We start from the raw sequence: 26,644 nt of genomic DNA, 5'->3' as shown, positions 1-26,644 counted from the left end.
GGAAGCTGAGGCGAGAGCGTCTCCCCCGTCCGCGGCCCCAGCTGGTCAGGGGCCAATCTCTCGATTCCTGGTCCAGCGCTCACCTCCTCCCACCACTGTGCCTCCAGCCGCCCCTGTGCCCACCTAGCTTTTTGGTGCCTCAGTGCAGACTCATACCCATAAACTGCCCTAGCAAATCTTCCTTGGAAATACCATGTTCCCCATGAATAAACGAAAACCCTGCTCCAAGCTCACAATCTTAAAAAAGAAAAAGAAACGTGCCCTGAAGATGAAAGGCACCAGCGATGACCATAAAGCCCCGGTGCAGGGCGAGCCATGCATGGCAGCGGGGGCACGGCACGCTGCCGGGCACACTGCGGCCCGCTGTGCAGGACTCACGGGTGCAGTCAGACCGTCCGGTGACGGGGGAGCTGGGTCTAGGCCAGTGATGGCGAACCTTTTGAACTCGGCGTGTCAGCATTGAAAAACCCTAACTTAACTCTAGTGCCGTGTCACATATAGAAATTTTTTGATATTTGCAACCATAGTAAAACAAAGACTTATATTTTTGATATTCATTTTATATACTTAAATGCCATTTAATAAAGAAAAATAAACCAGAAAAATGAGTTCGTGTGTCACCTCTGACACGCCTGTCATAGGTTCGCCATCACTGTTCTAGGCCATTCCCACTTTCTGGCCCATTTTTCTAGGAACCCAATGGCATATAGCTGTTGCGATAGTGGCATGGGCTCTGGACTGTCCATTTCTTTCTTTCTGCAAAGCCGGGTGCCCGCGAGGAAGCTGAGGCTGTGGCCCGACCTCAGCCAGAGGCTCCCTGGCCGCCTGAGCCAGGGGCCGAGCGGCTCCTGCGCCGGGGCATAGGCGCACTCCAGGGAGCAGAGAGAACAGACAACATGGCTGCAGTTCAGGGAGGTTTTCCGGAAGAGGACCCGGATGCCGTCTACTGCTCGGTCTGTTTGCATGGATTTTAAACTGTTGTTTATCTTGCTTAGAACATGAGCTGCCCTGGTCAGAGTGGACACCCTGCTACCGACCGCACAGAGTCCCAAACTGAAAATCACCTGCCAGGTGCTTGAGCCAAGTGTCGGGGCCACTGGGCGTGAGTGCCTGGAAGCAGCCACTCCTGTGCCTTCTGGGCGAGACAAGACCCCAGAACCCCACACGCCCCGGCCAGATGTTACTGCCAGACAGATGCCGAGGCGTCCAATCCCAACGCCTCTGGCCGCACCGAGCAGAGTCCACACGGACCCCTTGCTGACCACCACCCAGTTCCTCATCACGTGTACGTGGCCCCCAGAGCCCCACCAAGCTAACGTGTGGTGAGCTATTTCCACACGCCAAGCACTGTCAGAACCTCCACCCACAGCGTTTCACTTGCCCGCGGGGTGTTTATGACCCCATTTTACACATGGGGAAGCCCAGGCACAAAGAAGTGAGGCCACTTGCCCGAAGAACGTGGTCACTGAGTGGGCGTGTGGCCTGAGCCACGCTGCCATCTGAGCCAACCCCACCTGGCCTCGGGGTCGCTGTGCTGAGCAAACAGCAGACGCCCATCAGAACTCACTTGTGGGGATGCGATGTCCACCTACTTTGTGCTGCCCAACAGCCTTCCATGCCCACAGGCGGGTCGTTTTAGGGGGGCAGACGATCTAACCCAACCCGCCTATCACCGCCGAGGAAGCTGAGGCCCGGACTGGCCTCTGCCCTCCCCCGAGGCCCTGCACCCAGCAGGAAACTTCACAAGCGAGAGGTGGTCAGCACAGTCCCTGGGACGGGCGGACGGACCGACAGGCGGACAGGCCCGCCTACCAGGCCGAGTCTGTGTCAGCCACTCAGCTCCCACCGTGTGGCGGCCTCCTTGTTAAGGGTGACCCAGAGGGCTATGGTTCTGCAAGATGAAAGCTTTGGAAACTGATCGTACAACGATGTGGATGTGCTCAGCACCCCTGCACTGCGTGCTTAGAAGCACATAAGGGGTGTATGTTCCGTGCAGCGCAGCCCCAACATCAGCCCGAGGACGCGCCTCCCGGGCGGCCCCACCCCTCGGGTGGAACTGGACATAGGCGTCCCGGAGCCGCAAGTCCTCCTCCTGATGCTCCGTCCGCACTGACCTGTCGCCCCGCTGCTCTCGTGCCCAGTGGGAGCTCCGGGGGAGGGAGTGCGGGCAGGCTGCCAGTCCCCGCTCCTCGCCTCGGAGCAGAGCTGGGGAAAGGAGGCGGACTCGGCCTGACCTCTGAGGGCCCCAGGCCGCTTGTACAGAAGCTCCCTCACCCAGGCTCGCAGGTAACGCCCGATTCTCCGGGCGGCAGGCTGGGTGTGGGCCAGCCCTCGCCCCTCGAGCCTCGAGCGCAGACACGGCCGGCGGCCACCACAGGCCCCTCGGACGCTGGAGACTCTCCCCCGCCCCCCCCCCGCCCCCCCATGCTCTGAAAGCCATCTCCTAAGGGCAAGGCTCGCCTACGTTAACAGCACACTCTGGTTCCGGGGCTGTCAGGTCTGGAGCCCTCGGGGAGCAGGGCTGAGGGGGTGACAGGCGGGCAGAACGGCCACACAGACAGAGAGAAAGGGTGACACTCACGGCCGGGATTTCCTCAGATCCACGCCGGCCACGGGGCTCCGTGTCGGCAGGCCCCTCAGTCACCTTTGGCGGGTCCCACTGAGAGGGCTGGCGGCCCTGCTCCAGCAGGAGGCTCCAGAGGACCCCACATTCCGTCAAAGATTCCATTGCTCCCCAGGCGACCCTCTCCTCCGAGTCCGCTGGGGCTGGACCCAGCTGGGCCGACTGTGGACAGCGGCCTCGGCTCCGCGCCCCTGACTGGCCTCCTGGCCTCTCCGGGCTCCGTTCCCAGCACAAACTTCACCCTCGGAGGGTGTGGTCAGCACGCTTCTCGGGACGGGCTTGCTGGCCAGTCGCCCACGGCCGGTGATGGAGGGGAGGCCGTGGAGCCCCGCGCCCGGTCCGTGCGCACAGCCACTCCCAGGTGCCAGCTGAGCCGGGAGGGGCCGCCACCACGGCAGGTGCACGGAGCAGCGAGGTCTGAACGCAGGCCCCGGGGGACAGCCAGCTGCACGGGAAGGGGGTGCCCCCAGCTGAGTGCAGACAGCGGCCGCCGGCTACTCAGACAGAGTGGCTCACGCTGCGCTGCTCCAGGGCAGGCACCAACGCCCAGCTCTGCGCCCGTCTGCCCCGCACACCGCCCAACCCAGCCCTGTGTGCCACCTCCGCTCCGGACGACACCGTGACTCACAGCCCCACCCAGGCGGAGCGGCCACCGAGGGCCGTGGCCACAGCGCCGCTCCCCCACCCCCCACACACCCCTTCCCTCCCAGCCGCACTCCTCTGGGCTGACCAGCAAACAGCTTCTTTGTTAGACTCCCTGGTGGCCGAGGGGGTGGGGGCAGTCAGGAAGGTGGCGGCAGGGCCAGAGCCTACACTGCTTCAAGTGACAGGACTGGTGATGGCACTGGCCAATAACCCCTGCGCCTGGCCTCCCCGCAGATGTTTCCTGCGAAGGAAAGTAGCCACCAGGCGCCAAGTGGGGGAGGGGTGAGGAGGGGCAGGGGCAGGGCTGTGGTGATGAAACCCGAGACTCAGCCAGGGCCTTCTTGGAGGCCCCTCTCCTCTCACTGACCCGTCGTGTCCTCCGGTCCCTGAAACAGCAGCAACAGGTCTGGAGGGGTGACCGTCTCACAGCAGACGCGCTGACCGGAGAAGCTGGACAGATGGCTGAGGGGTTGCGGCCACAGCACTGGGTGTCTGAGGCCTCTGCTTCCTTCCCAGGGACCCTGCCCTGCGGCCGGCCCGGCCAGGTTTCCCAGGCGGCTCAGACTGCAGGGCCCAGCAGCTGCTCAGAACAGAGACTGTGGCCCAGGTCAAAGGAGCCAGCCCCACGCAGGGACGCTGAGGTTGCGGGGAGGACGGAGCCACGCGAGGAGGGCGCAGGGCTCCGGGAGCAGCTGGGCAGGAAGCAGACAGCGCTGAGCTGGGAAGGCATGGATGCCCAGGAGAGGCAGCCCTCCCGGCTGTGCCCACTCTAAGGAGGCTCGAGCCTGCATGATGGCGAGCGCTGTGCCTGGGAGCCGGCGACCTGGGACAGCACGGACAGCAGTGCCAGGTGACCTAACGCACCGAAAGGTCGAGTCTCGACTCTCACCCCCGACGATGCTGACCAGAGGACCCCAGGCCTCCCGGGGAAACGGTGTTGGAGAAAGTGGAGGAAAAGTCTGAGTCCTTCCGACTCCTCATGCACACGCAGGGCACAGCCTCCCTGCAGCCGCCCCCACGCCACCTTCTCCAGGAAGGACCTGCTCTACGTCAGCCACATCCCCGCACGCTGGGTTTCCCATGCCAGCTGCGCGAAACCCTGCACCAAGTGAGGCGTTCCTCCCTCGCCTCGAAAACCGTCCCCTTCACACGGCACCGTGTGCACGCGCCCGCACAGCCCCCAGTTCTGTCCGGTGTCCTGGGGTTAGTCCCGCCAACATTCTCCCAGCCCGTGTCTGAGCTGCCCTGCGCCCGTGTCAGCCAGTCCTCAGCAGCCACAGGGGAACTCAGCACTTCCGTGTCCTCGCCTGAACATGCCCCGCCCCGGCCACCCAGACCCAGGCCCTCAGGGCTGGTCTTCACAGGACTCCCTGCAAACACATGGGCACAGCTGCGGGCCAAGCGTGGAGGACTGTGGGCCTGCGCTGGGAGGAGCAGGTGGGGGCGCGCAGAAAGCTGGGGCCGGGGATGCGTCCCTGTGTGGGCCTTGGGCTCCCACACCCTGCAGCCAGCCGCCCGCCCGCCCCGCCCGCCCGGGGCCCGGGAAGCAGAGCTCCAGGTCTGCGGGGAGGGAATCGGCTGAGCTAAACATTAACTCCAGGGCAAACACTGGGAGCTGGGACCAAGTGGTACGCCCTCCCGTCCTGGGACAGTGCTCCCGGGAGCAGCTGGGGGAAGGGGGAGGAGCCCAGGAGGAAAACAGGTGGACTTGGCCGAGTACTGGCCTTGTCTAGGAAGAAACCAATTAAGACCCTCACCCTCAAGGAAACCTGGCCCCCAACTAAAACCGGGCGGGCGGGGCGGGCGGGCGGGAGGAGCCAGGGCCCTGACTGATAGGGAAAGGAGAGCTGGTGGGCCCGGGGGTGATGCAGGCAGGGGCGGAGGGAAGGAGGCTGAGGAACAGGGGGAGGAACGGGCAGGGCCGTCAGCCCCAGGGGTTAACAGCGGCCCCTTCCTGTGCTCCCACCTCACGGCCCCCCACTCCACCCCCATGCACACTTCATCCCACAGAGCGTTGCTCTGTCTTCTACCTGCCGGACGTGCCTGGCCTTCCCTGGATGGGCCTTCTCGCCACCCAGAAGCCAGCCTCCGACCCTCACCAGGGCACCAGGCAACACGCTCTAAGTCTGGGGCAGCGTCTAGTGTCTGGGCGCCTGTTCTCCGCCTCAGACATGCTCCTTCGGTGGGTTGCCGAGCAGAGGACTGACCCCAGGAGACAGGCGAGGCAGCGGAGGACAGCACCTCTGCCACCCGAGGCAAGGACGCGGCACCTCGATGCGCCCACTGCGCCAGCAGAGCCGCCGGCTCGGCCCCCGCCCCTGCTGACACTCACACCTGCTTCTGCGTACCCGTCTCAGGCCTACGGGGCTGCCTCCCAAGCTGGGCCTCCATGAATGAAACTGGACGGTCAGGTGGGGGGGAGTACATGTCACCGGCCCGGGGGGGGGGCTGGGACGACCTTCCACCTCCCTCTAGACCTGAACGGCCCAGCTGGGGAGAAGCCACTTCCACGCCTCAGCCTTCACACATGGCCCTGAGCCCAGACACTCCCTGTCAGGGTCCACTCTGCAGGCCGAGGGGCTTTGTCATCCTGGCTAAATAGATAAAGCAAAATGCAGAAGAGAGACAGACGAGGGAGGCGCTGAGGGGTGGCAGGGGTGCTGGGCACGTCTCACATAAGACCCACATCTCTCGGCCTGAGATGTCCCCGCGACGGTCAGCAGCCTGCGTGACTCCCACTGTCCTGGACCCGGACAGCGTGTCTGTCTGTCCTGGACCCGGCCAGTGTGTCTGTCCTGGACCCGGCCAGGCAGTCATGTCCCTGAGGCCCGTCCTGCCTCTGCCGGGTGCCGTACGGGCCTCAGGCAGCGGAGGGTGGCGACACCGCGGGGCCAGGGAGATTCTAAAGAGGCCTGTCCTTCCCAGAGGTCAGAGGTCAGAGCCCAGCATCGGGCAACCCAGGGGCTGGGAAAAGGGGCCGAGCAGACCAAGAGGAAACAGGACCAGGTCAAAGCCACAGGCAGGGCAAGGGCCTGCCCACCTGTGACGGCTGGCTGGGAGGCAGCTCTGCAGGCGAGGGGCGGGCTGACCTGGAGCTTCCAGGTGGGGGTTGCACACAACATACAGACACGCGTGATGTGCGTGATGCACCGCACGAGCTCGATGTCAAGCGGCTGAGGGCGCGTTCTCTGGGGGAGGGGACGCGTGGTGGGGGGGAGGGGGGCGCGTTCTCTGGGGGAGGGGGGCGCGTGTTGGGGGGGAGGGGGCGAGTTCTCTGGGGGAGGGGGCGCGTGGTGGGGAGGGGGCGCGTTCTCTGGGGGGAGGGGAGCGCGTGTTGGGGGGGAGGGGGCGTGTTCTCTGGGGGAGGGGGGCGCGTGGTGGGGAGGAGGGGGCGCGTTCTCTGGGGGAGGGGGGTGCGTGGTGGGGGGAGGGGGCGCGTTCTCCGGGGGCGGGGGCGCGTTCTGGGGAGGGTGGGGCTCCCAGGCGCAGGGATGCAGGTGGCTCCGGAAACAGCCAGGTCGGAGCTTCCCGGTCGCAGGGGGGCAGTCACGCCAGGGAGCAGCCCAAGGCGCACTGGTGCCCTCCGAGGGGCGTGTGGGGTGACCCCTGCTGTGCGGCCCGACACCCCGAAGTGGGCAAGCCCAGCCACAGCCTTGGTCTCGTGCTCAGAAGGGGCAGGGCTTTAATGGCAGGAGGGCGGGAGGGTCCTGGGTTACTTGAAGCCGGGCTCTCCCCACTGCGGCAGCTGCTGGTCACTCTTTAGATGTCAAACATGAAAAACAAAGCTCGCCAGACACAGCTCCTGGCGCCTGCAGCTGGGCCAGCGGCCAGCGGGAGGTCCCTGACTCAGCTTCTGCCTGCCTCCCAGTGTCTACCCGCTATTCTGTCTCCCTCCACCACGTCCTCCGCTCAGCTCCCGGCCCAGCCTCTTGGGAGTTCAGCAGCCCCAGGGGCTGGCGCCCCTCCATGGGGGGCAGAGGAAGAGAGGGGGAGCATCGTGGATGGCCCAGGACACCTGCCCACTGAGAATCTGGAAGGACCTCCTGTGACAGCCGGAGCTGGGAGGGGGAGGCAGCAGCGGGTCGCTGCCCCCGCTCAGCCGTCCCTGTGCACGTGGCCTGAGGGGATGATCGGTGATGGATGGAGAGTTCACCATGAGCCTGTCATTCACTGGGGGTGGGGGTGGGGGGGCGGAGGGTGAAAGGAGACACCTGAGGGTTGACAGAGGGGGAGAGGCCTGGGAACCAGTATCCGGGACGGTTCTATAAGGAGGTGCAGTCGTGAGGGCGCCTCTGCAGGTGCAGGCTTTGGGATGCGGGCTCCAGCCCACCCTCCTCGGCTGCCTCTCACCCTCTGCCACCAGGGCCTCCCAGCCCAAGGCACAGGCACTCTTAGCTGCACATGGCTGGGCGCCCCACACCAGGTCTCAGGGTGGGGCTGAGGGAGGAGAAGCAGGCGAGAAGACAGAAGGGCAGGCTCACGTAAAGCCTGCTGGGATCAGAGAGGATCAGAGAGCTCGAGGGCCACCAGGAGATGGGAAGTCAGAGGGAAGAGGTAGAACAGGTGGGGGAGGGGGGCCAGCGGAAAAGTGAGATGACACAAAAGCAGAGCCAGGAGAGGAGAGAGCAGAGCAATGGGAGGAGGACCTGCAGGGGCCACTGTCTCCAGGTCCCCTCAGGGCACTGATTTTGCAACATGGCTCAGAGGAGGGGAGGATGCTGAGGTCCGCTCAGCCCCGGAGAGCGCCCACCCCCCACCTCTCTGCGCTCAGGAGCTTCCCTCTCCTCAGGACGGGAGCTGAGGACAGGAGCTGAGCTCAGGAGCGGAGCAGGGAGGGGGTGCGGGTCCAAGGCGCAGGGTGGGAATGAAGGGATCAAGCTGCTTGTCCCCCGTCGGCTGCCTCGGCATCAACTCCCCTCCCAGCAGCACGGCCGGGGCATCTGCCCCCTTTGCGCTGGTTGGGGGGAGGGGGGCAGATAACCAATCCATGGAGCCGCCCAGGGACAGGCAGGCCTCGCGCAGCAGCCGGCAGCCCCAGGCTCCCCGACACGTGCCTGACGTGGGGTCACCCAGCTGCGTGGCAGAGCAGCTCCCTCCTCCCTGCACACAGGTGATTCTGACCCCAGTCCCTGCCTTAACCCCATGCCTCTCCTCCACCCCGTCCCCACCGTCCCCTCCAGGGAGCCCTCCCTCCGGCATCCGCAGCCACCTGTCCCACACCTTCTCCAGCGGTCAACCTGCTGGAGGGGACCAGGGTGGGGACCAGGCAGGGTGGGGACCAGGCAGGGGGGGGACAGGCAGTGGGTGGGGACCAGGGAGGGACGGCATCCTGACCCGGCAGGACAGGTGTGGGGACGGCGGGCTCGGCGGTGACACAGGTGCCTGAGCCAGGCAGGCCAGGCCGTGGTTGCAGGCCGCCACCCCTGCCCGGGCAGCCCAGGGGCGGAGCACAGCCCGAGGGCCGGCTGAGACCAGCCAGGGGCACCTCAGGGCACCTCAGCGCCCCGCGCCCGTCCATCTGCCTGGGGCCGTGGCCTTTGCAGGGCACGCATGCTCCCAGCTTCTGGGCGTGGAGCAACTGGTGGGCACCGACGGACACCCAGGCTGCACCCCAGCCCCCAGCACAGCAGTTGCCTCCCAGGAGCGGCACACCCCTGGGCGTCAGAGGTATGCCTGGGGGGGCAGGAGTTTAAACCCTTTCATGCCACAGTCTCTACCAATGGGGGGGGCGCGTTCTGGCTGCATTTCTCCCAGCTCCACAGCCTGTGTTCTGATCCCAGAAGTCTGTCTGGTCTTCCTGACTGGCCTCCAATAAGTCCAGAGGAGCCTTGCCCAGGCGGCTAGGCAAGGACAGGGGTCCACGCTCCTTGGTCTCCTTGGCACATGCTCCCCGCCCCTCAGCCCAGCGCGACCCGGCCACCGAGACCACTGCAGCTGGGCTGTTGGAGGGCTGTCCGGGAAGAGGCCCACCCCCCTCGCCCCTCAGCGTGCTGCAGGCCTCAGGCCGCCCAGCTGCTCTCTATCCCCATCCCCATCCCCATCCACGTCCACATCCACGTCCAAGTCCACGCTCACGTCCCCCTACCCCACATGCACTGATAAGAAGAGAAGCGGGTACTTACATTATACCAGCTCTGGCTTTTCTGAAAGGACAAAACAGAAAAGAAGGTATGTTAGGGGAGGTGGTGGCACAGCCGGGGCATTCCCGGCTGCAGAGGGCAGGCTACACAGACAGCAGCGGGGGCGGGGCCCAATGCAGCTGCAGGTTCCCGTGGCTGCAGGAGGGGCCTCCCGGCACAGCCCATGCTGGTGGCTCCGTGTGGGGGACAGGCAGTGGCAGCACTAGCCAGAGCTCAGCTGGGGGAGTCGACCTCATCAAAGGTTCTGATGGGGAAGGGATGCGTGCAGGCATCCGACACCGTCCCCAAGGGCCCTGACCAGAAGCAGAGCGCAGTGGAGCCCCGCCGCCTTCCGCCAGGCCAGCCCTCTGGGGCAGGACAGGATGCTTCCGTGCAAGGGACGCGAGGGGCCGCCTAGAAACGCCTTCCCGCTGCACTGTCAGCGAGCAGATGACGCCGTTCCCGCTCCGCAGCTGGCTGGGCCTCGCTGGCGCAACAGGAGCAAGGTTGGAGCATGTCCCTGCTACCCGGGCCCCCCAGCCTAGTGGGGCCATAACTCAACACCAACAAGCCCAGTCCCGCGCCAGCTCCAGGATTCGGGCGCTCTCCGTGCCCCGCCTGGGCCAAGGGCCTCATCCTCGGGGCAGCGGGAGGTTCTCCGGGGGAGGAGGGGGGCTCAGCTATGCCCTGTCTGCCTCTGAGCTCGAAGGCTGGGGTCCTTCACGCACACCCCCCGGGGAGACAGCAGAGAACACACATGCACACGGCATGCACCTGCCCCGGCCTCGTCCTCCGAGGCTGACCCCGGGCTGAGACTGGCGCTGGGGTGCTTCCAGGTTTAGAAAGCTCGCCCGGGTGTAATCCAGGTGAAGAGCCACCGGGGAGAGGGGAGCGTCTTCACTGTGTGCAGACGTCGGCCCCTGGGCACAGTGAACACCTCCGTCCCCCTCCCGGGCCTCAAGGGCCCCACCGTCTAAGGGAAGAAGGTGGTGTGCCTGGGGGGCAGGGCGGGTGTGTGCCTGTGGTGAGGAGAGCAGGGTCCCGTGACCTCCTGCGGCCACCAGCTCTCCCACCAGAAGAGTCTGCAGACTCGCCACCTCCACTGGGAAGGGGCGCGTGTGAGCAGAGGGATGGGGGTGGGTGGTGCCACCCCTGATGGTTGTTTCAGCCTCACACCTGATCCCAGTGGCCAGGATGCGGCCAGAGGAGCAGAGGGCACGGCAGGCCCTCAACCTCTGCAGGGTGCTTGCCAAGGCCCCTCCCAGACAAAGGCTGTCACCTCGGCCCATGGGGAAGTCACGGGCCCCCACCATGGCCTCATCTCCCCCTCCTCCGAGGCCTTGGCAGGTCAAGGAGCCAAATCGGAACATCCGAAACCACCTGTCATCCCTGCGGACTCGCGGCCACCAGGGGCCTGGCCCTGGGACTGGAAGTCAGCCCGTCAGCATGTCAGCACTGGGCCATGTAGTCCTGGTCCTGCCTGCGCCCAGGGCATGAGACTGGGCAGATGCGTAGTAAAACACACGTCCCAGCCGGGGGAGGCGAGCCCTGGGAGCTGCAGCCTCGACGGCCAGTTTGCCTGCATTTCATCACGCCCAAGCCAGGTCACCAGACACCGCCTCGCAGCCGAGAACACTGCCACGGCCCCAGCACACCCCGTCCTCCTGCGTGTAAGACATGGGAGGAGGCGCAGCAGGGCTGCGGCTGGGTGGGCACCAACACCCTTTCTGGCCGCTGCTGTGAGGGGAGCAGGACTACATTCTCTCTTCCTGCCCTGCCACCCAATGCCTGTCCCTTCCGAGCCTTGACAACAGAGGTCCCCCGAGGGCGTGGCCACAGCCAGGGGCCCTGCCTCCTCGCTGCCTGCTGTGGTCCTTCGTGGGGAACATCTGCTCTTTGAAGGGAGTGAAGGACGTGTTCTCAGGCAGGGACATGAGAGATGCACCATCAGAAGCAAGTTCTGTCTTTTCTCTCAGCGCGAGCCAACCCCCCATCAGCTGCTTCTGAGCAGCTCCTCCCTGGCCACTGAGGCGCCCGGGGAAATGGGCCCACCCGGTGCCTCCCCCACGGAGGCCCTGAGCACCCCGGGCAGGAGTCCCGGACTCTGACCCGCCTCTGACCCCCGAGCTCTGCTCTCCAGGACTGAGCCCTGAGGGTGGCCCAGCCTGAGGGGCAGGGAAGCCAGCGGGGCCGCGGGCATCCCTGGGCAGGAGGGAGGCTGCCGTGTGTGGGCTCACAGAAATGCCCCTTCTTGGCCGGAGGCCGGGGAGGGGCGGAACCACGCAGCGTGGAGAGGGCTCTGCTGGTGGGTTCTCCGTGGAACGGGCAGAAGGGGGAGGAGGGTCAGGAGAAGTACCCCAGACAGGGCTGCCGGGAGCCGGGGAGCCGGGGAGCCGAGGGGCCCACTCGCAGCCCCGCCTGGAGAGCAGGCGCCTGGGGCCCCCAAGGCCCTGCAAACAGCCAAGCTGCTGAAACAGCTCCCCTGGGCGGGGCCGGGGCCTGGCCGGTGGGCGAGGGCAGCAGTGGCCCAGGGCTCTGCTCTAACAGCAGCGAGGAGAACAAACAAGTTCTCACTTTGATCAGGTTAAGTCTGTTGCACTGGAAAGGAAACCACAAACACTAGGAATGAAAAGCCGGGGAAAGGAGCCCAGAGACCGGGCCGGGCTGAGGCGCCCAGCGCAGGGCAGCGGCCACTCCAGGCCAGGAAGCCGCACAGGAATGCCGCAGGCGCCTCCTAGTGGCCCCGAGCCAGCACTACAGCGTGAAGCTGGAGGCAGCAGCTCAAGGGTCCTGGGAAGTGGACATGCCCCTGCCGCCTGCCACCTGCCACCAGTCAGTGCTGCACCGGTCAGCCTCACGTGTAGGACAGACTCCAGAGAGGGACACTGCTGACCAGCAGGTCCGGCCCCGCACTGACACGGGCAGGGAGAAATGGAGGCCCCGCACGAGGCCTGGCTCCGGGGCGGGAAGCACTCTCAGTCCTGCCTGGACATGGGGCCACCTCCTCTGTGAGGTGGCTGCGGGCCGGGCGTGGGCTGGCTGGGAAGGCAGTGGCATAGCTCTGGCTGCTGGGTCCCAGGCCATGGCCACATCTGTCCACCCGAGAGCTGGCTCCCCGAGGGGCCTGTCCCCCACACAAGCACTCTCCGCTCCTCTCCGCCTCCCCCTGCAGCTCTTCCTCACTCTGGGCTCCAGGCCTCACCCTGTGCAGAACCGGATTCCTATCCTGACCCTGCGGCCCACACACATGTCCCAGAGCACCCGCTGCTGCCACTGCGTGGTGGGCATGCTCGCCGCGAGTCAGTGTGACTCTAACTCTGCCGTGGGCAAACTACGGCCCGCGGGCCGGATCCGGCCCATTTGAAATGAATAAAACTAAAAAAAAAAAAAAGACCGTACCCTTTTATGTAATGATGTTTACTTTGAATTTATATTAGTTCACACAAACACTCCATCCATGCTTTTGTTCCGGCCCTCCGGTCCAGTTTAAGAACCCATTGTGGCCCTCGAGTCAAAAAGTTTGCCCACCTCTGCTCTAACTGCACTTGGAGGCTGTGGTGCTGGTGGCGATGGCCGTGATGGTGAGAGAGCCCGGTGGGGAGGCGGCTATGAAAGCCGGGAACTCAGAGCGTCCACGGGGCCAGGCGCTGCCTCAGCCCAGCTCTGCATCCCTCATCCCCTCCCTCTGAGGCTCCGTAGGGAAGTGGCAAGACTAACACCCAGTCCATGCTCAGCGTGCCCCCCCCCCCCCCCCCCCCACAGGGCCTCTCCAGAAGCTCAGAGTCCAGCCTGGCTCAGGGCCGCCCCCCCACTCACACAGGGTTTCCTGCCTCTGGCTTCGGGGAGCACCCGTCCTCCCGGGCCCAGCCCGGCGTGGCTCTGGGCAGCCGGTGGTCTCCCGCTCCCTCTCGGACTGTGTCCTGCCTGGGACGGGAGCCTGGTGCTCACACTCCTCCACGCCTCCTGCAGGACCCACTCAGGACAATCCGCACTCCCGGGCGCTCGCCTCGTCCGACAGGCGACGGGAGGGGCCCAGGAAGTGCTTGGTCACTGAGGACACCAGGAGGCGCCTCGAGAGGGTCGGGAAGCGAGAGCTGCACCCTCGGGTGGAAACGTGTGCCGAGGCTGAGGGCAGAGCAGGGATGGAGCACCTGATGCCCACGTGGGCAGCACCTGCCTGCTCCCCGCCAGAGGAGAGGGGCTCAGGAGGGGAGGACAGAGGCCACCTCACAACCCTGTGGCCAGACAAGGCTGCCCCGCCCCCCAGCCCCCGCTGCCCCCTCCCTCCAGGCCCTTCTTCCCCATCTGGCCCACAGCAGCCCCGGTGCAGGCCCAGCCCCGTCTGGTCTGGGAGGGGTTCCCCTCTGACCCTTCTCGCCTCCTGGGAACATGAGCAGCAGTGGCTGTGGGTCGGGGGCGGGGGGGGGGGGGGGCGCAAGGGTGCTCAGGTGGAGAGCTCCCCATGGGAGGCGGGGGAAGGAGGTCATTCTCCAGCACCCGGGACTCATCTGTGGGGACCCATGACCCTCAGCTGACTCCTCCAGGGATCAGGAATCACCCACCAGAGCAGATCCAGGTGCACAGAGCCTCCCTCCCCCAAAGACTCCGCTTCCAGGTGGCGGTAAGGGGGCAGGTCCCCAGCCCCAGGCAGTGTTGGGGAGCAGGCAGAGACATGGGGGGCAGGGCGTGGGGTCTCTTTGGCTCCAGGTGCAGGGAAACCGGTCCCTCGCCGCCCTTGGTAATGTCAGGCAGCTGGCCCCAGGCAGCGGGCGGGCTTCTGGGAAAGGGACCAAGCAAGACACGGGCCAGGACGGGCGGGGGGCAGAGGGCACAGAGCACTACAGACAAGTGGACGAGGGGGCCACAGACAGACGGGACGGCTTACTTTTGAGAGGCGCCTGTGAGACTAAGGCCGTGCATGCAAAGAAGGGGTGCGGCGAGGGGGGAAGAGGAAGAACAAGAAGTCAAAAGCAGCTTCAGGTCCAGGCCGTTCCGTTCCTCCCGGACCCCAGAGCCCCCCCAGGCCTGCGAGCCCAGTAGGGAGGGGCATCTAGACACACACCTCCTGCTCCCCAGGGCTGAGGGGCAGGGACTCTGGGCCCCAGGAGCAGCCCAGTCCTCAGGCACAGGCTGGTGCTCACGGTGGTGCCCACACCTGGGAGGGAGGGGGGGTGCCTGTCCCATCTTCCCGGACAGATGAGCATCAAACGGATGTCACCAAAGGGAGACAATGCGAGGCCAGGGCGGAGGCTGCAAACAGCATGAGTGTCAACCCATGAACAGGAGGTCAGGGTTCGATTCCCGGTCAGGGCACATGCCTGGGTTGTGGGCTCAATTCCCAGTGTGGGGCATGAAGGAGGCAGCCGATCCATGATTCTCTCTCATCATTGATATTTCTATCTCTCTCTCTCCCTTCCTCTCTGAAATTAAAAAAAAAAAAAGAAGCTAAACACAGACCCGTCCTGACTCCCGGAGCCCCCCTCCTCCAAGCCTCCAGGTGTGCGAGGCCCCCTAGCCCCTCCATGGGGTCGTGACCAGCCCCGGCCTTCCCTGAGCGCTCAGCGGAGAAGAGGGCTGTAAGGAGGGCTCCCTGCCTGCCCCACCCTCACCCACTGAGCCAGGGCTCTCTCAGGACACTAGGGTCCCTCAGGAAGGGGTGATCACCTCCCCGTCCCCCAACACCATGCTCCTGCGCGTCAGCTGACAAGCAAGTGGCGTCCAGGACAGGGACCCCGGGCTCACCTTGGAGTTCTTGCCGCCTCCACTCCGGCCGGACTGCGAGGAGCAGCTGCGCTGCACGCCCTGCTCAGGCGTGGAGGGGGACTTGTCCGAGGAGTGGTCGGAGCCTTTCTCCACCATGGCGTCCGCGTCCGGGCTCTGGGGGGTGGGCGAGCGGGACCGCTTCCGGAGGACAGGGGAGCAGGCCGGCGAGCTGCGGTTGGAGTTACTGGCAGTGCTGCAGGGGCGGGAGGGGGCGGGTGGGGTGGGAGGGGAGGGGAGGGAAGACAGCCGTGAGTGACTGAGTGCCAAGACAGGTACCAAAGTCTGGGGCTGGGGAGAGAGGGAGAAAAGGGCCCAGCTACACTCACTGCACCGCAATACTGCCGCTGGCCAGCAGAGGGCGGTGGTGTCAACGTGAAATGGAAACAGGAGTAGGAAGGTCCAAATGGACGCTTAGATATCCACCCATCATCCCTCCACCCATCACCTGTCCGCCCACCTACATGTTGCTAGAGCCCCTACTGTATGCCAAGGACTGTCTAGAAAAAAACAGATTTTAAGGGCTGAAGGATCATTAGGTCATGTAATACTATCAGCTCATTGACACATGCTGCCAACCCAGTTTTTACATTTTGATTGGGAGATATTTATTCATATAAATAATCCTACTTTTCAAAGCATTCACATACATATTATTTCACTGGGTTCTTAAATCATTCCACCGAGGTAGTAGTGAGAAATGCCATAATCCCTGTTGTATTTTTTAAAATATATTTTTTATTGATTTTAGAGAGGAAGGGAGAGGAAAGAGAGATACAAACATCAACGATGAGACAGAATCATTGATTGGCTGCCTCCTGTGCGCCCCCTACTGGGGATCGAGCTCACAACCCCAGGCATGTGCCCTTGACCAGGGACCCTTCAGTCCGCAGGCCGACGCTCTATCCACTGAGCCAGACCAGCGAGGGCTTTAATCCCTATTTTAAAAATTAAGACCAATGTGTGGCAAAGAGAAGCTAAGTGTCCTCAATCACAGACAGTTTAGAAGCAGACTGGATCTCCGGACTTGTCACTCACCCACCACACCATCTCCTTGAAAGCCCCGTGGCGCGCTTCCCAGCCCGGGAAAGAGGAACACACCAGCTCTCACCTCCGCATTACGCGCCTCCCATTAGGCTCATTGCATTAGGCACCTGGCGCGGCCACAGGACCACACTCCCGACAGCAACCCTTACGAGCAGTGTCAACACTTACCAGGGGCCACTAGCCTGTTTCTTAATGGGATAGAAGGAAAGAGATGACGAGGAGCGGAAACGAAATCCAATGCAGTTACGCTCTAATCGGTGATTGCTTTGCTCTGAGGATGGAGGGGACGGAAAAAGGAAAAGGTGAGGGAGGAGAGACAGTGGATGCGGGACGGACAGTGTGAGACCGGACGCCAAAGTGGCACAGGGGGAGAGGGGAGCCAGGGTACCCTGTCCACTGGGCAGCGGAGAGGAGGGTCAGTGCTGGGTGCAGCCAGAGCCGAGCCGGAGCCAGAGCCCAAGGGAAGGCTCCCTAAGCAACGCGAGTGCAGGGAGGGGCCTGTCATTTGCACGGAGACCCCGCTGCGACTTCAGATGTCCCCTTGGACCCAATTGCAATGAAAACCAGGCCCCTTTCTGCAGAGACCTCCACCCGGATCCTCAGCAGAGAGAATGGGAAGGGAGCCCAAAGCCCAAACCAGCAGGCTGGGCAGGAGGCCCCGGAGGGGAGAGGACGTGTGGAGGGGCAGGAAGAAGGCCAGGGAGGAGAGAGGCAGATGTGGCCGGGATGCTGAAGACACAGGCGTGTTTGGCCCCACCTCGAAGCAGAGTTCACATTTAGGAACTCACTTGCTCTACCAACACTGACTGTGACTGAGAAAACGAGGCTCTCCGGGTCTCGCCCATCCCCCGACCGACCGGCTTCACTACCACAAACGGACGAAAAGCCTGCTCCTTCTCCGCAGGGGGACGCAGAGCTCCCGCACCCGGGCCCGAGCTCCCGGGCGGACCCAGTGCTCACTTCCGGGCCGCTCCTTGCTCTGGGCCACTTGCAACCGCAGCCAAGTTCACTGTTTTCAACTGTCCCCTCGATCACTGTGCAGGAGGACCAGCCAGGAACTGCGCCCCTGACCCCAGCTTTGCTGAGAGAAGCACCGAGCACGCCCACCCCAGACACATCGCCCCACAGCCTGGCTCCTGCCCTGCCCTCGACGAGGCGAGGCACGTCTTCCACGGATTCCGTCCTGCGTCGCTGAGGAGGAGGCCTTCAGGCAAGGGCTGGGCAGCACATTCTTACTCAGAGGAAACTCACTCCAGCCTCCGAGCCACAGGGATGACCAGCCTGGAGCCCCATGTCCGTGACTTCCTCCCTATCGCCCCTCAGCGCCCAAGGTGCCTACAATGCTTTCAACACGTCACTGTCACTTTAATCTCGATGCTTGTAAGACCTAATCACCGATGTTCTTGAAAGTCTCTCCTCCCCCGGGTGACACACGCCTCCCCCATTGTCTTGTCTGGGCTGCTGGCTCCTCTCCTGCTACCGAGAAGAAATGCAGTCCTTCTCCGATGACCATGACGCGCCCTCCAGCGCCCTCGCTCTGGCTTCCGTGCCTCCAACTCTGCCCCCCAGCAAGGCCACCGCCGCCGCCCGCCACCTCGGCTCCGCCGCTCCCAGCTCCAGGGCACAATCCGCGGCCAGGACATTTCCTCCACAGTCCCCAGTGTCCCGGAGTACCTCCCACTGAAAGCCATCCCCCGCCCTGTCCCCTTTCTCAACAGCATGATCATTTCCTGGTCTCGCAGGCTGCAAACCCACCCCTTCCATCTCCCCCCATGAACGCGGAGTCACTGAACCCGTCAGTGGTACTTCCTTCGGGGAAGCTCCCAGCCCCTGCTGTCTCCCCCTGCCCCCGCCCCCCACCTGCCCCAGGGCAGCGAGGCAGGTCCATGCCTCTGGCTGGCGGCCTCCAGCAGCCTTCTAAGTGGCCTCCTCCATCTCCTTTTCTTCCACACCCACTCACAATGCTGTCCTTAAATCTGTCTGAATGTAAGCCCCATAGTACCTCCCCGCTCGACCGGCATCCACATTCACGTCTAAACTCCTGGGAATGGAGCTGAAGCGCTCAGCTGAAAGAATCTGACACTTACCTATATTTAGACACTTTCTCTCTCCTTATGCCGCTGACAGTCCCTGTACTTTAGTCCGACTGATCTCCTGCGGTTTTCTTACTGTGGTTCTCAGCCTGCTGCCTCCCAACGCCATGCCACCGCTCACTCCTCGCTTCCCCTCCTTCCCCACCTACTGGGCGGAGTCCTGTTCATCCTTTCAGGCCCCTCTCAACCCCCACCTTCTCCGGAAAGTTCTCCGAATCAACACCTCTGCACTTGAGCATTTAACACATCCCGCCCCTCCCAGGTGGCCCAGGGCGATGCTCGGGGCTGCACTCTCAGGTCTGCTGGTTTGACTCTCCCTGGTGAACGCCTTCATCCCCAGGGCGTTAACCACCCCCAGCACCAGGACATCTCCCCAATCTAATCCCAGCCTGTTAATATTAACAAAAGAGCAAATCGTTCGGGGATGTTCCATAATTCCTGGCCCAGCACCAAGCATCCATTCCGTATGACCTTATTTAACTGTCTCAACCTAGGAAGCATTAATGGATATTACTATTAGTCTTATTTTTCAGTTGATAAAATTGAATTTTTTTATATATTTATTGATTTTTTACAGAGAGGAAGGGAGAAGGATAGAGAGTTAGAAACATCGATGACAGAGAAACATCGATCAGCTGCCTCCTGCACACCCCCTATTGGGGATATGCCAACAACCAAGGTACAAGCCCTTGACTGGAATTGAACCCGGGACCCTTCAGTCCGCAGCCAAACCGGTTAGGGCTAACATTGAATTTTTGACTGACTGATTCACCCGAAGTCCCACAGAGGGTAAGGCGCAGGCCCGGAGGTGAAGCATGGGCCTATCTGATTAGCGAGTTTCTCAGAGCCACGTATTCAATATGGTTGTTAGCTGGGGTGGCTGGGGAGCTGGGGAATAGAGAAAAGAAGGAACCGACCTGCTGCCTCCAGCCTTCCCTCTGTCCTCTATGTTGCTTCTAAACGTGAATTCCTCACTTCGGACCACCCTCTTCCATGGCTACGCCTCTACGGTTTTCCCCCAAGTCCCCCCCCCCCCCCCCCCCCGCCGGCCCCCCACTCTGACCCTGCACCACACAGAAGCTTTGGAGCTCTAGTTCCAACTCAGCAAAATCACTGCTAGACTTGCTCCAGTCGGAGACTCTTTCAACAGGCAGCCCATTATCCTACGGCTTCGGCCGTCCCGCTGAGCAAATAACACCAAGTCCAGCCCTGGCGGCTGGCTCAGCTGGCTGGAGCATCCCCACGCCAAAAGGTCCAGGCTCCAGTCCCAGTCAGGGCACATGCCTAGGTTTCAGTGTGATCCACAGTTGGTGCGTGTATGGGAGGCAACCGATCAGTTCTCTCTCTCTCTCTCTCTCTCTCTCTCTCCCTCCCTCTCCCTCTTTCTTCCTCTCTCTCAAAATCAATAAAAAAGTTCCTGTGTCTCTCAGAACCTGCAGTCCTGTGTCTTTCACACACACTCTAATCTGGTCCTGCCACCACTACTGATAATCTATTGCATTATTTCAAACTCCTGGGTTTGTTTTTATTTCACTTTTATTAGATTTATGTTCTGCTCATTTACTCCGGGGCCGCAGGCTTTTGTTTCTTCAGTTTCTTCTGGGAGATCTTTCTCTTCTGTGCAACCTCCTGCTCTGGCTGAGGGACCGCTCAGGGGGGTCCACCCGCCCCGGGCCCGGCAGGCTCCAGGCCGCATCTCGGGCTTAGTTCCCCTGGATGTGCTCAAGGACCGGAGTCTACACCGGAACCTGGAAGATCAGCATCTCTCTCTGATGGTTAAGCTCGTGAAGCCAACATTCAGTGCTCTTTCTGGGCCACCGACCCGTGTCGAGCCCACTGTGGGCCTGGGCACACCTACGACTCCACCACTAACGACGGAAGGGCGCCCCCTGCTGCTTTAAAGGGACCTCCTTCCGACACTTGGCGGCTTTTCGAATCTGCATGGGCTTGATGGCCTGGGCAGTTTCACGAGTGTTCTTAAAGTGAACACGAAGACCTGAGCCCCTTGATTTGCATGATTTTGTGGGGTTTTCTGGGTCTAGCGAATAGTGAACCATTTTCAGAGGTCACCTCTGGCCACTTTGGGGCCAAAAGCTTGGGATTTTAAAGCGAAAACTGAGCTCAGATTTGCTACAGAAAGGGAAGGAAGACTGGTAATGAAGGGGCTGGTGGACGAGGATTCCCTTCCGGAGTTTAGAGTTAATACACCCAACTCACACCTTCACTTATGAGAAACCTGAAAACGGGGAGGCTACGGCCTGGCCCAGGAAATGTGACCTCACATCTGGATCTTCCTTCCACAAACGTCTGCTGAGCACCTGGCACAGAGCTGGGCGCTCACGTCCACACAGGGAGGGTCTGCTGAGCACCTGGCACAGAGCAGGGCACTGGCATCCACGAGGGGAGGGTCTGCTCAGCACCTGGCACAGAGCTGGGCGCTCACACAGGGAGGGTCTGCTCAGCACCTGGCACAGAGCTGGGCGCTCACGTCCACACGGGGAGGGTCTGCTCAGCACCTGGCACAGAGCAGGGCACTGGCATCCATGAGGGGAGGGTTTGCTTAGCACCTGGCACAGAGCAGGGCACTGGCATCCATGAGGGGAGGGTTTGCTCAGCACCTGGCACAGAGCAGGGCACTGGCATCCACGAGGGGAGGGTCTGCTCAGCACCTGGCACAGAGCTGGGCGCCCGCGTCCACGTGGGGAGGGAAAGGACCCTGCGCTGACGTTCCGTCGGAAGAGCCAGGCACCTGCTCCTCGAATTTCAGTGTCAGTGACCACTGGCGACCGGAGCGAGCAAGGGAATCCTGGCCCGGCTTGAGGGACAGGAAAGGCTTCCTTATGGACACCCACTCGCCCGCCGCTGTGCCTCAGTTGGGTGTCGACCTCTGAACCAGGAGGTCACGGTTTGATTCCGGTCAGGGCACAGGGCTGCGGGCTCGATCCCCAGTGGGAGGCGTGCAGGAGACAGCCAAGCCGTGATTCTCTCATCATTGATGTTCCTATCTCTCTCTCCCTCTCCCTTCCTCTCTGAAATGAATAAAAATATATTTTTTAAAAGAATATGGCACTGAGACTTAAGCCAGATTCAGGAAAATGTGTTAGAGTTAGGAGCCGAAGGGCATGACAGGAGCAGAGAGAACGGTTCCGGAAAGAAACAAACAGAAGTTCTAGGATGAACAACAGTGTGGAGGCCTGAACTACACGGAGTATCACCAGAGACGGGGTGTGACTGAAGCAAAATGTGCTTGAAAGAGACTCCTGTAGTCAACGCTCCCCACAAAGGCCGACTGAGACCCCCCAACACCCCCCCCCCCCCCCGCCTGCAGCTCCTGGTGGGGGCAGGGCGGGGAGGCGGGCAGCGGTCACTCCCTCCCATCCCTCCTGTTCTTGAGCTCTCCAACAAAGACCGCTCTCCTCCTCCCTGCTCACCTTGCTAGCAAACAGTGCTTCCTTAAGTCTGACCACAGTACCTCACGCTACCATCTGATCCTACTCCCTAGAGCAGTGGTTCTCAACCTTCCTAATGCCGCGGCCCTTTCATACAGTTCCTCATGTTGTGGTGACCCCCAACCATAAAATTATTTTCGTTGCTACTTCATAACTAATTTTGCTACTGTTATGAATCATCATGTAAATATCTGATATGCAGGATGTATTTTCATTGTTACAAATTGAACATAATTAAAGCATAGCGATTAATCACAAAAACAATATGTAATTATATATGTGTTTTCCGATGGTCTTAGGTGACCCCTGTGAAAGGGGTGTTCAACCCCCAAAGGGGTCGCAACCCACAGGTTGAGAACCGCTGCCCTAGAGTGATGTTGGGCGGAAGTCCTTGAAAAACTGGGGCCTGTGGAACGAGGACAAGGGCCAAAGGCTCCCGGGCCTTCTGCAGTGACTGCTCACCTCCCACCCCCACCCCCGGGGCGGGGAACCCCCCGCCGCTCTGCTTGGCTCTCTCCCACCCTCCGCCCCACGGACACAGGCAGGTCTCGTCAGCAAGCCGGCTCCGGGCCAGCCACCCCTGCACTGCTCAGAAGCAGAACCCACAGACAGAAGAGTTGGGTAATGTCCCCTGCCTTCAAAGAAACCCATTCTTTCTGCCCCAGAGATCACAGAACCGGGACCTGCTGCCCACACCCGCGCCTCCCCCTGGCGGATGGCGGCAGTGCCCCTCCCACTCTCCACCCCCCCCCCCCCTTTCCTCCCGCTCACTCCCAGTTCTGGGCACCTCCTGTTCACTCCAGTCCCCCCACCTCGAAAGCCCAGCCCTGCGACCACCTGGGAGATCAGCAGGGCTAACTGGCTTCCCTGCAGGCACTGCTCCTGCCTCAAGCCCTCCCCATGCACCCGACCTCCAAGGCGGCCACGTAACCAAAAAGGGAGAAAGCCAGGTCACAGGAAACCCTTGTGTGCTGAGGCCTGCGTGGGCCCAGGCTCAGGGCGGAGGCCAGCGTTGCCCCCTGCTGGGCGACCTTGGCCTCTACGCCTCCCTTTCCTTACTGGATGAATGAGAGACACTGATGCTTCCCTCCCAGGACCAATAACGCAATAATGTAAGTACAGTACAGGTGCTTGGTACCCAGTGAGCGCTCAGTATGAGTGCGGTCTGATCACAAACGCCTTTGTTCCTTTCTGGGGCGTGTGGAACACGGATCCTTGCCCCTCCCCTCCCAAGCATCACCCCACGACGGGGACCAGATACACTGGGTGGCTCCTTAAAGCGCAGAACCCCAGCCCCACCCCCTCAATTCGCGGCCACTTTGGGGGAGGGCTCACGAACCTGCATGTTAAATCAGCACCACAGCTGACTGCTGTCCTCTAGAACGAGGGTCACTGTCCCGAGGACGAGTCTTACGAGGACCAAGGAGTCAGTGCTGTGTCCTTGGTGTCTACCACTAGGGGGACTTGCTGGAACAGAAAGGCAGCTGACATGTCACACCTGCCCTGGTGCAGAGCCGGAACCGTGGTGCAGAGCCCGGAGCTGCTGTGGCTGAGCCGGCTGAGCCGGAGACGCGGTTCTCAGGGTCTGGCTGCCACTCAGCACCGGGGGGATGATGTCCCCTCCCATCCCGTGCCAATTCCGAAGGTTCATCCATACGCCTCCTCAGTCCTTTACAGCATCACTGCAAACACCCTGCGAACTCGCCAGCTCCACTATGAATTCTCCCACAGCACATGCTCAAGTGTCTGAGCTAGAAAGACCACAGGTGTATTTGCATAACATTTGCATGAGATTTACATGCTCCCTGCAAATGCCTCCCTGCTGCTGTCTACCTACACAGGCTCCAAATTCAGCTTATTTTATCGGACGCCCTGCAGTGACGGTGCCTCAATTCCTTTCTGCACTCCGGCCTGTCACTCAGCAGTGTCTGTTCCCTCATGAGACCACAGCACGTCGGTGGGAGGACAGACCCACTAGCACTGAGCAGAGGAGGAAATGGTCCAAATCCCAAATCCCAGCGGGGGCCCAATTCCCCTGGGCCTCCTTAGAAAGCAAAACATCGCCCTGACCGGTGTGGCTCAGTGGGTAGAGCGTCGGCCTGCGGACTGAAGGGTCCCAGGTTCAATTCCGGTCAAGGGCATGTCCCTTGGTTGCGGGCACATCCCCAGTAGGGGGTGTGCAGGAGGCAGCTGATCGACGTTTCTCTCTCATCGACGTTTCTCTCTCATCGATGTTTCTCTTTCATCGATGTTTCTAACTCTAGCTTTCTCCCTTTCTCTCTGTAAAAAATCAATATATATATACATATACACATGCAAAACACCCAGCCACCTAATAGAAACACCTGCCAGGGCCGCTCCCTGCTGCCGTAACGTCCGGGACCTCCGGGTCTTGGGCCCCTTTACCCATGAAAGTCAAGCCGCTGCCGCAGGGACCCCAGGGACCCTGGAGAGCACAGTGCAGAGGGACTGGGGGGCCGTCCAGAGAGGGGGCAAAGCTGCCCCCAGGGTTCACAGGCAGCTGCACAGGCAAGTCTCAGTGCTCCCCCACTTTTTAGGGTGTTGGATGGGGTTGGGCTCGAAAGGGTGAGAAATGTACTACTGCTCCCCTGAGAGGAGCTCCCGCGACCACGCTTGGCGCACACTCTGCGATCACCCCCATCGCCCGGGAGCCAACCGGCGGCAGCGCCACCGCTGGGGCCAGTCCTTGGAGGGAGACAGTTCGGTGTCGCACGCGGCCACCTGGCTGCCAGGACAAGGTTTTTTGTTGTTGCTTTTATTTAACGGCGCAGAGCAGCCATCTTCAGCCCTTTCCACCTCGGGGCTCATAAACCGGCTACCGAAATTCCGCGGCACAGAAAGGAGACTTCTCGTCGATCTGACCAAAAAAGGTACATTTTTGATTCATTCACACCAGGCAGATGTTGTGTTGGCTGTTGTCACTTTTCTCGCTGACAAGCGAAGGGGAAGAGGCCGGGCCCTGACTAAGGAGCACTGCACGCTTCCGAAGTTCGCGGCGCTGGTGGGGCCCACGGAGCGGGATGTGCCCTGTCGCCGCGCCCCTGGGCCGGAGGCCGCAGCAGGTGCTTCTCAGCCGGGCAGGCGCTCCTGAGATGACGCCTCTCCTACCGCAGCTCACACCGTGCCCGCCGCAGAGCTGGGCACAGAACGGCCTCCTCCAACGCCCCCGCGAGCATGATGGGCAGAGGAACGTCCTGTGCTCCGTTTGGGGAACTTGTGGACACTGCCTGGGGCTCTCCCAGTGGCCTCTGGGTAAAGTGCATACGGTTCAGGGACCGGTCCCTCTGCCCTGGAATTTGGAACCAAGAAGGCGGAACCAGGACTCACGCTAGTTCCGCCCCAGGCAGCTCTCCAGCTCACTAACCGGCCGCAGGCCACCGGACATCAGCCACAGGCCCACTGGCCAGGCCGCCCGCTCTCAGGCTCGGTCCCTCGCTGGCGCTGTCTCTGTAGACACTGTGTGGGCAGTGAAGGGCATTCCCGTGAGCAGCAAGCTCCTCACCCACTTCTTCCCGTTCGAGTGTCTATGGAAAGCCTAACACTTTTTAAATCTCACAGGGGAACGGGAGGTGGCAGAGCCCACCAGGAACTGCGTCCAGCTGATTAGGGACCCACTTACGCCGGAATGAATTCCTGGTGGTGGGGGAAGCCCCAGCCGTGGCTTCGGTTGTTGATGAAGTTATGACCAGTTACCATATGGCAAGGCCCACAGAGAGCCCTGGCCGAGTGAGAGCAGAACTCCCGCTCCCTTGGTTCCGGGGCGCTGTCGGGGCGCCGGGGAGGCCGGGCCGGACACTCAGTTGCCATTTCCACTCACCCGAGAAGGGCTCCCCTCCCAACTGCAGGGCCGCCTCCCTCCCACCCCTCTCTCGGGCTTTCCTGCCACTTCTGTGCAGCCCAGAGTTTGGAATTCAGTCCAGGAACAGGCATGACAAACACTAGTTTTCATTTCCATGGAGACCAGGGCCTGCAATAGAACCAGGACTCCGCGCCTGAAATGCCAAACAGCCTGACCCACTTCCCCTTCCGGCAAAAACAAACCGAGTCTGGCTGGGTCCCCCAGGCCTGGGGAGCGGGGGATGCCAGGCCTCGTCATCTCTGTGGGCATTCGGAAGAGGAGCTGATTATGGTCACCTTGGAAACGTGGTGATGCTAGAACCAGGGTCAGAAGTCAGGCAGGGGCTTCACCCAAGGCTGCTCAAGGTTAGTCTGCACCCTGTCCCAGCCTCCTGGAGGGAGAGGCTCACATCCCCTTAGAGACGCACTCACTGACCGCCCCCAGCCCTAGAGGGCAGACCTGGGGATGTCTCCCCGCTCCACCTGTCCCACCTCCCCTCTGTCTCCCCAACTCTACCTGTCCCGCCTCCCCTCACCGTCTCCCCAACTCCACCTGTCCCACCTCCCCTCACTGTCTCCCCAACTCCACCTGTCCCACCTCCCCTCACTGTCTCCCCAACTCCACCTGTCCCACCTCCCCTCTGTCTCCCCAACTCTACCTGTCCCACCTCCCCTCACTGTCTACCCAACTCCACCTGTCTCACCTCCCCTCACTGTCTCCCCAACTCCACCTGTCCCACCTCCCCTCACCGTCTCCCCAACTCCACCTGTCCCACCTCCCCTCACCGTCTCCCCAACTCCACCTGTCCCACCTCCCCTCACTGTCTCCCCAACTCCACCTGTCCCACCTCCCCTCACTGTCTCCCCAACTCCACCTGTCCCACCTCCCCTCTGTCTCCCCGCTCCACCTGTCCCACCTCCCCTCACCGTCTCCCCAACTCCACCTGTCCCGCCTCCCCTCTGTCTCCCTAACTCCACCTGTCCCACCTCCCCTCACCGTCTCCCCAACTCCACCTGTCCCACCTCCCCTCACTGTCTCCCCAACTCCCC

General features: G+C 62.1%; 1 protein-coding gene across 8 annotated transcripts in view; it reads right to left on the bottom strand.

Moving 5' to 3' along the window:
• GRAMD1B (GRAM domain containing 1B) overlaps positions 1–26,644 on the bottom strand; it is a 166,263-nt gene that overhangs the window by 30,861 nt on the left and 108,758 nt on the right. For 7 of the 8 annotated variants that reach the window (XM_070400026.1, XM_070400029.1, XM_070400028.1 and 4 more), the window contains 2 exons: positions 15,130–15,343; positions 9,391–9,411 (listed from right to left, as the gene is read on the bottom strand). In XM_070400026.1, coding sequence (XP_070256127.1) covers positions 9,391–9,411; positions 15,130–15,343 — 235 coding nt within the window. Of the gene's footprint in view, positions 1–2,581; positions 3,025–9,390; positions 9,412–15,129; positions 15,344–26,644 lie in introns of those variants that run through there. The other variant, XM_070400034.1, reaches the window with a different exon arrangement.

Source organism: Myotis yumanensis, unplaced genomic scaffold (genome assembly GCF_028538775.1).
Source record: "Myotis yumanensis isolate MYYU_CA2020_CCGP unplaced genomic scaffold, mMyoYum1.0.hap1 SCAF_19, whole genome shotgun sequence".
Taxonomy (NCBI): Eukaryota; Metazoa; Chordata; class Mammalia; order Chiroptera; family Vespertilionidae; genus Myotis; species Myotis yumanensis.
This window is presented reverse-complemented; position numbering and strand designations above follow the sequence as displayed.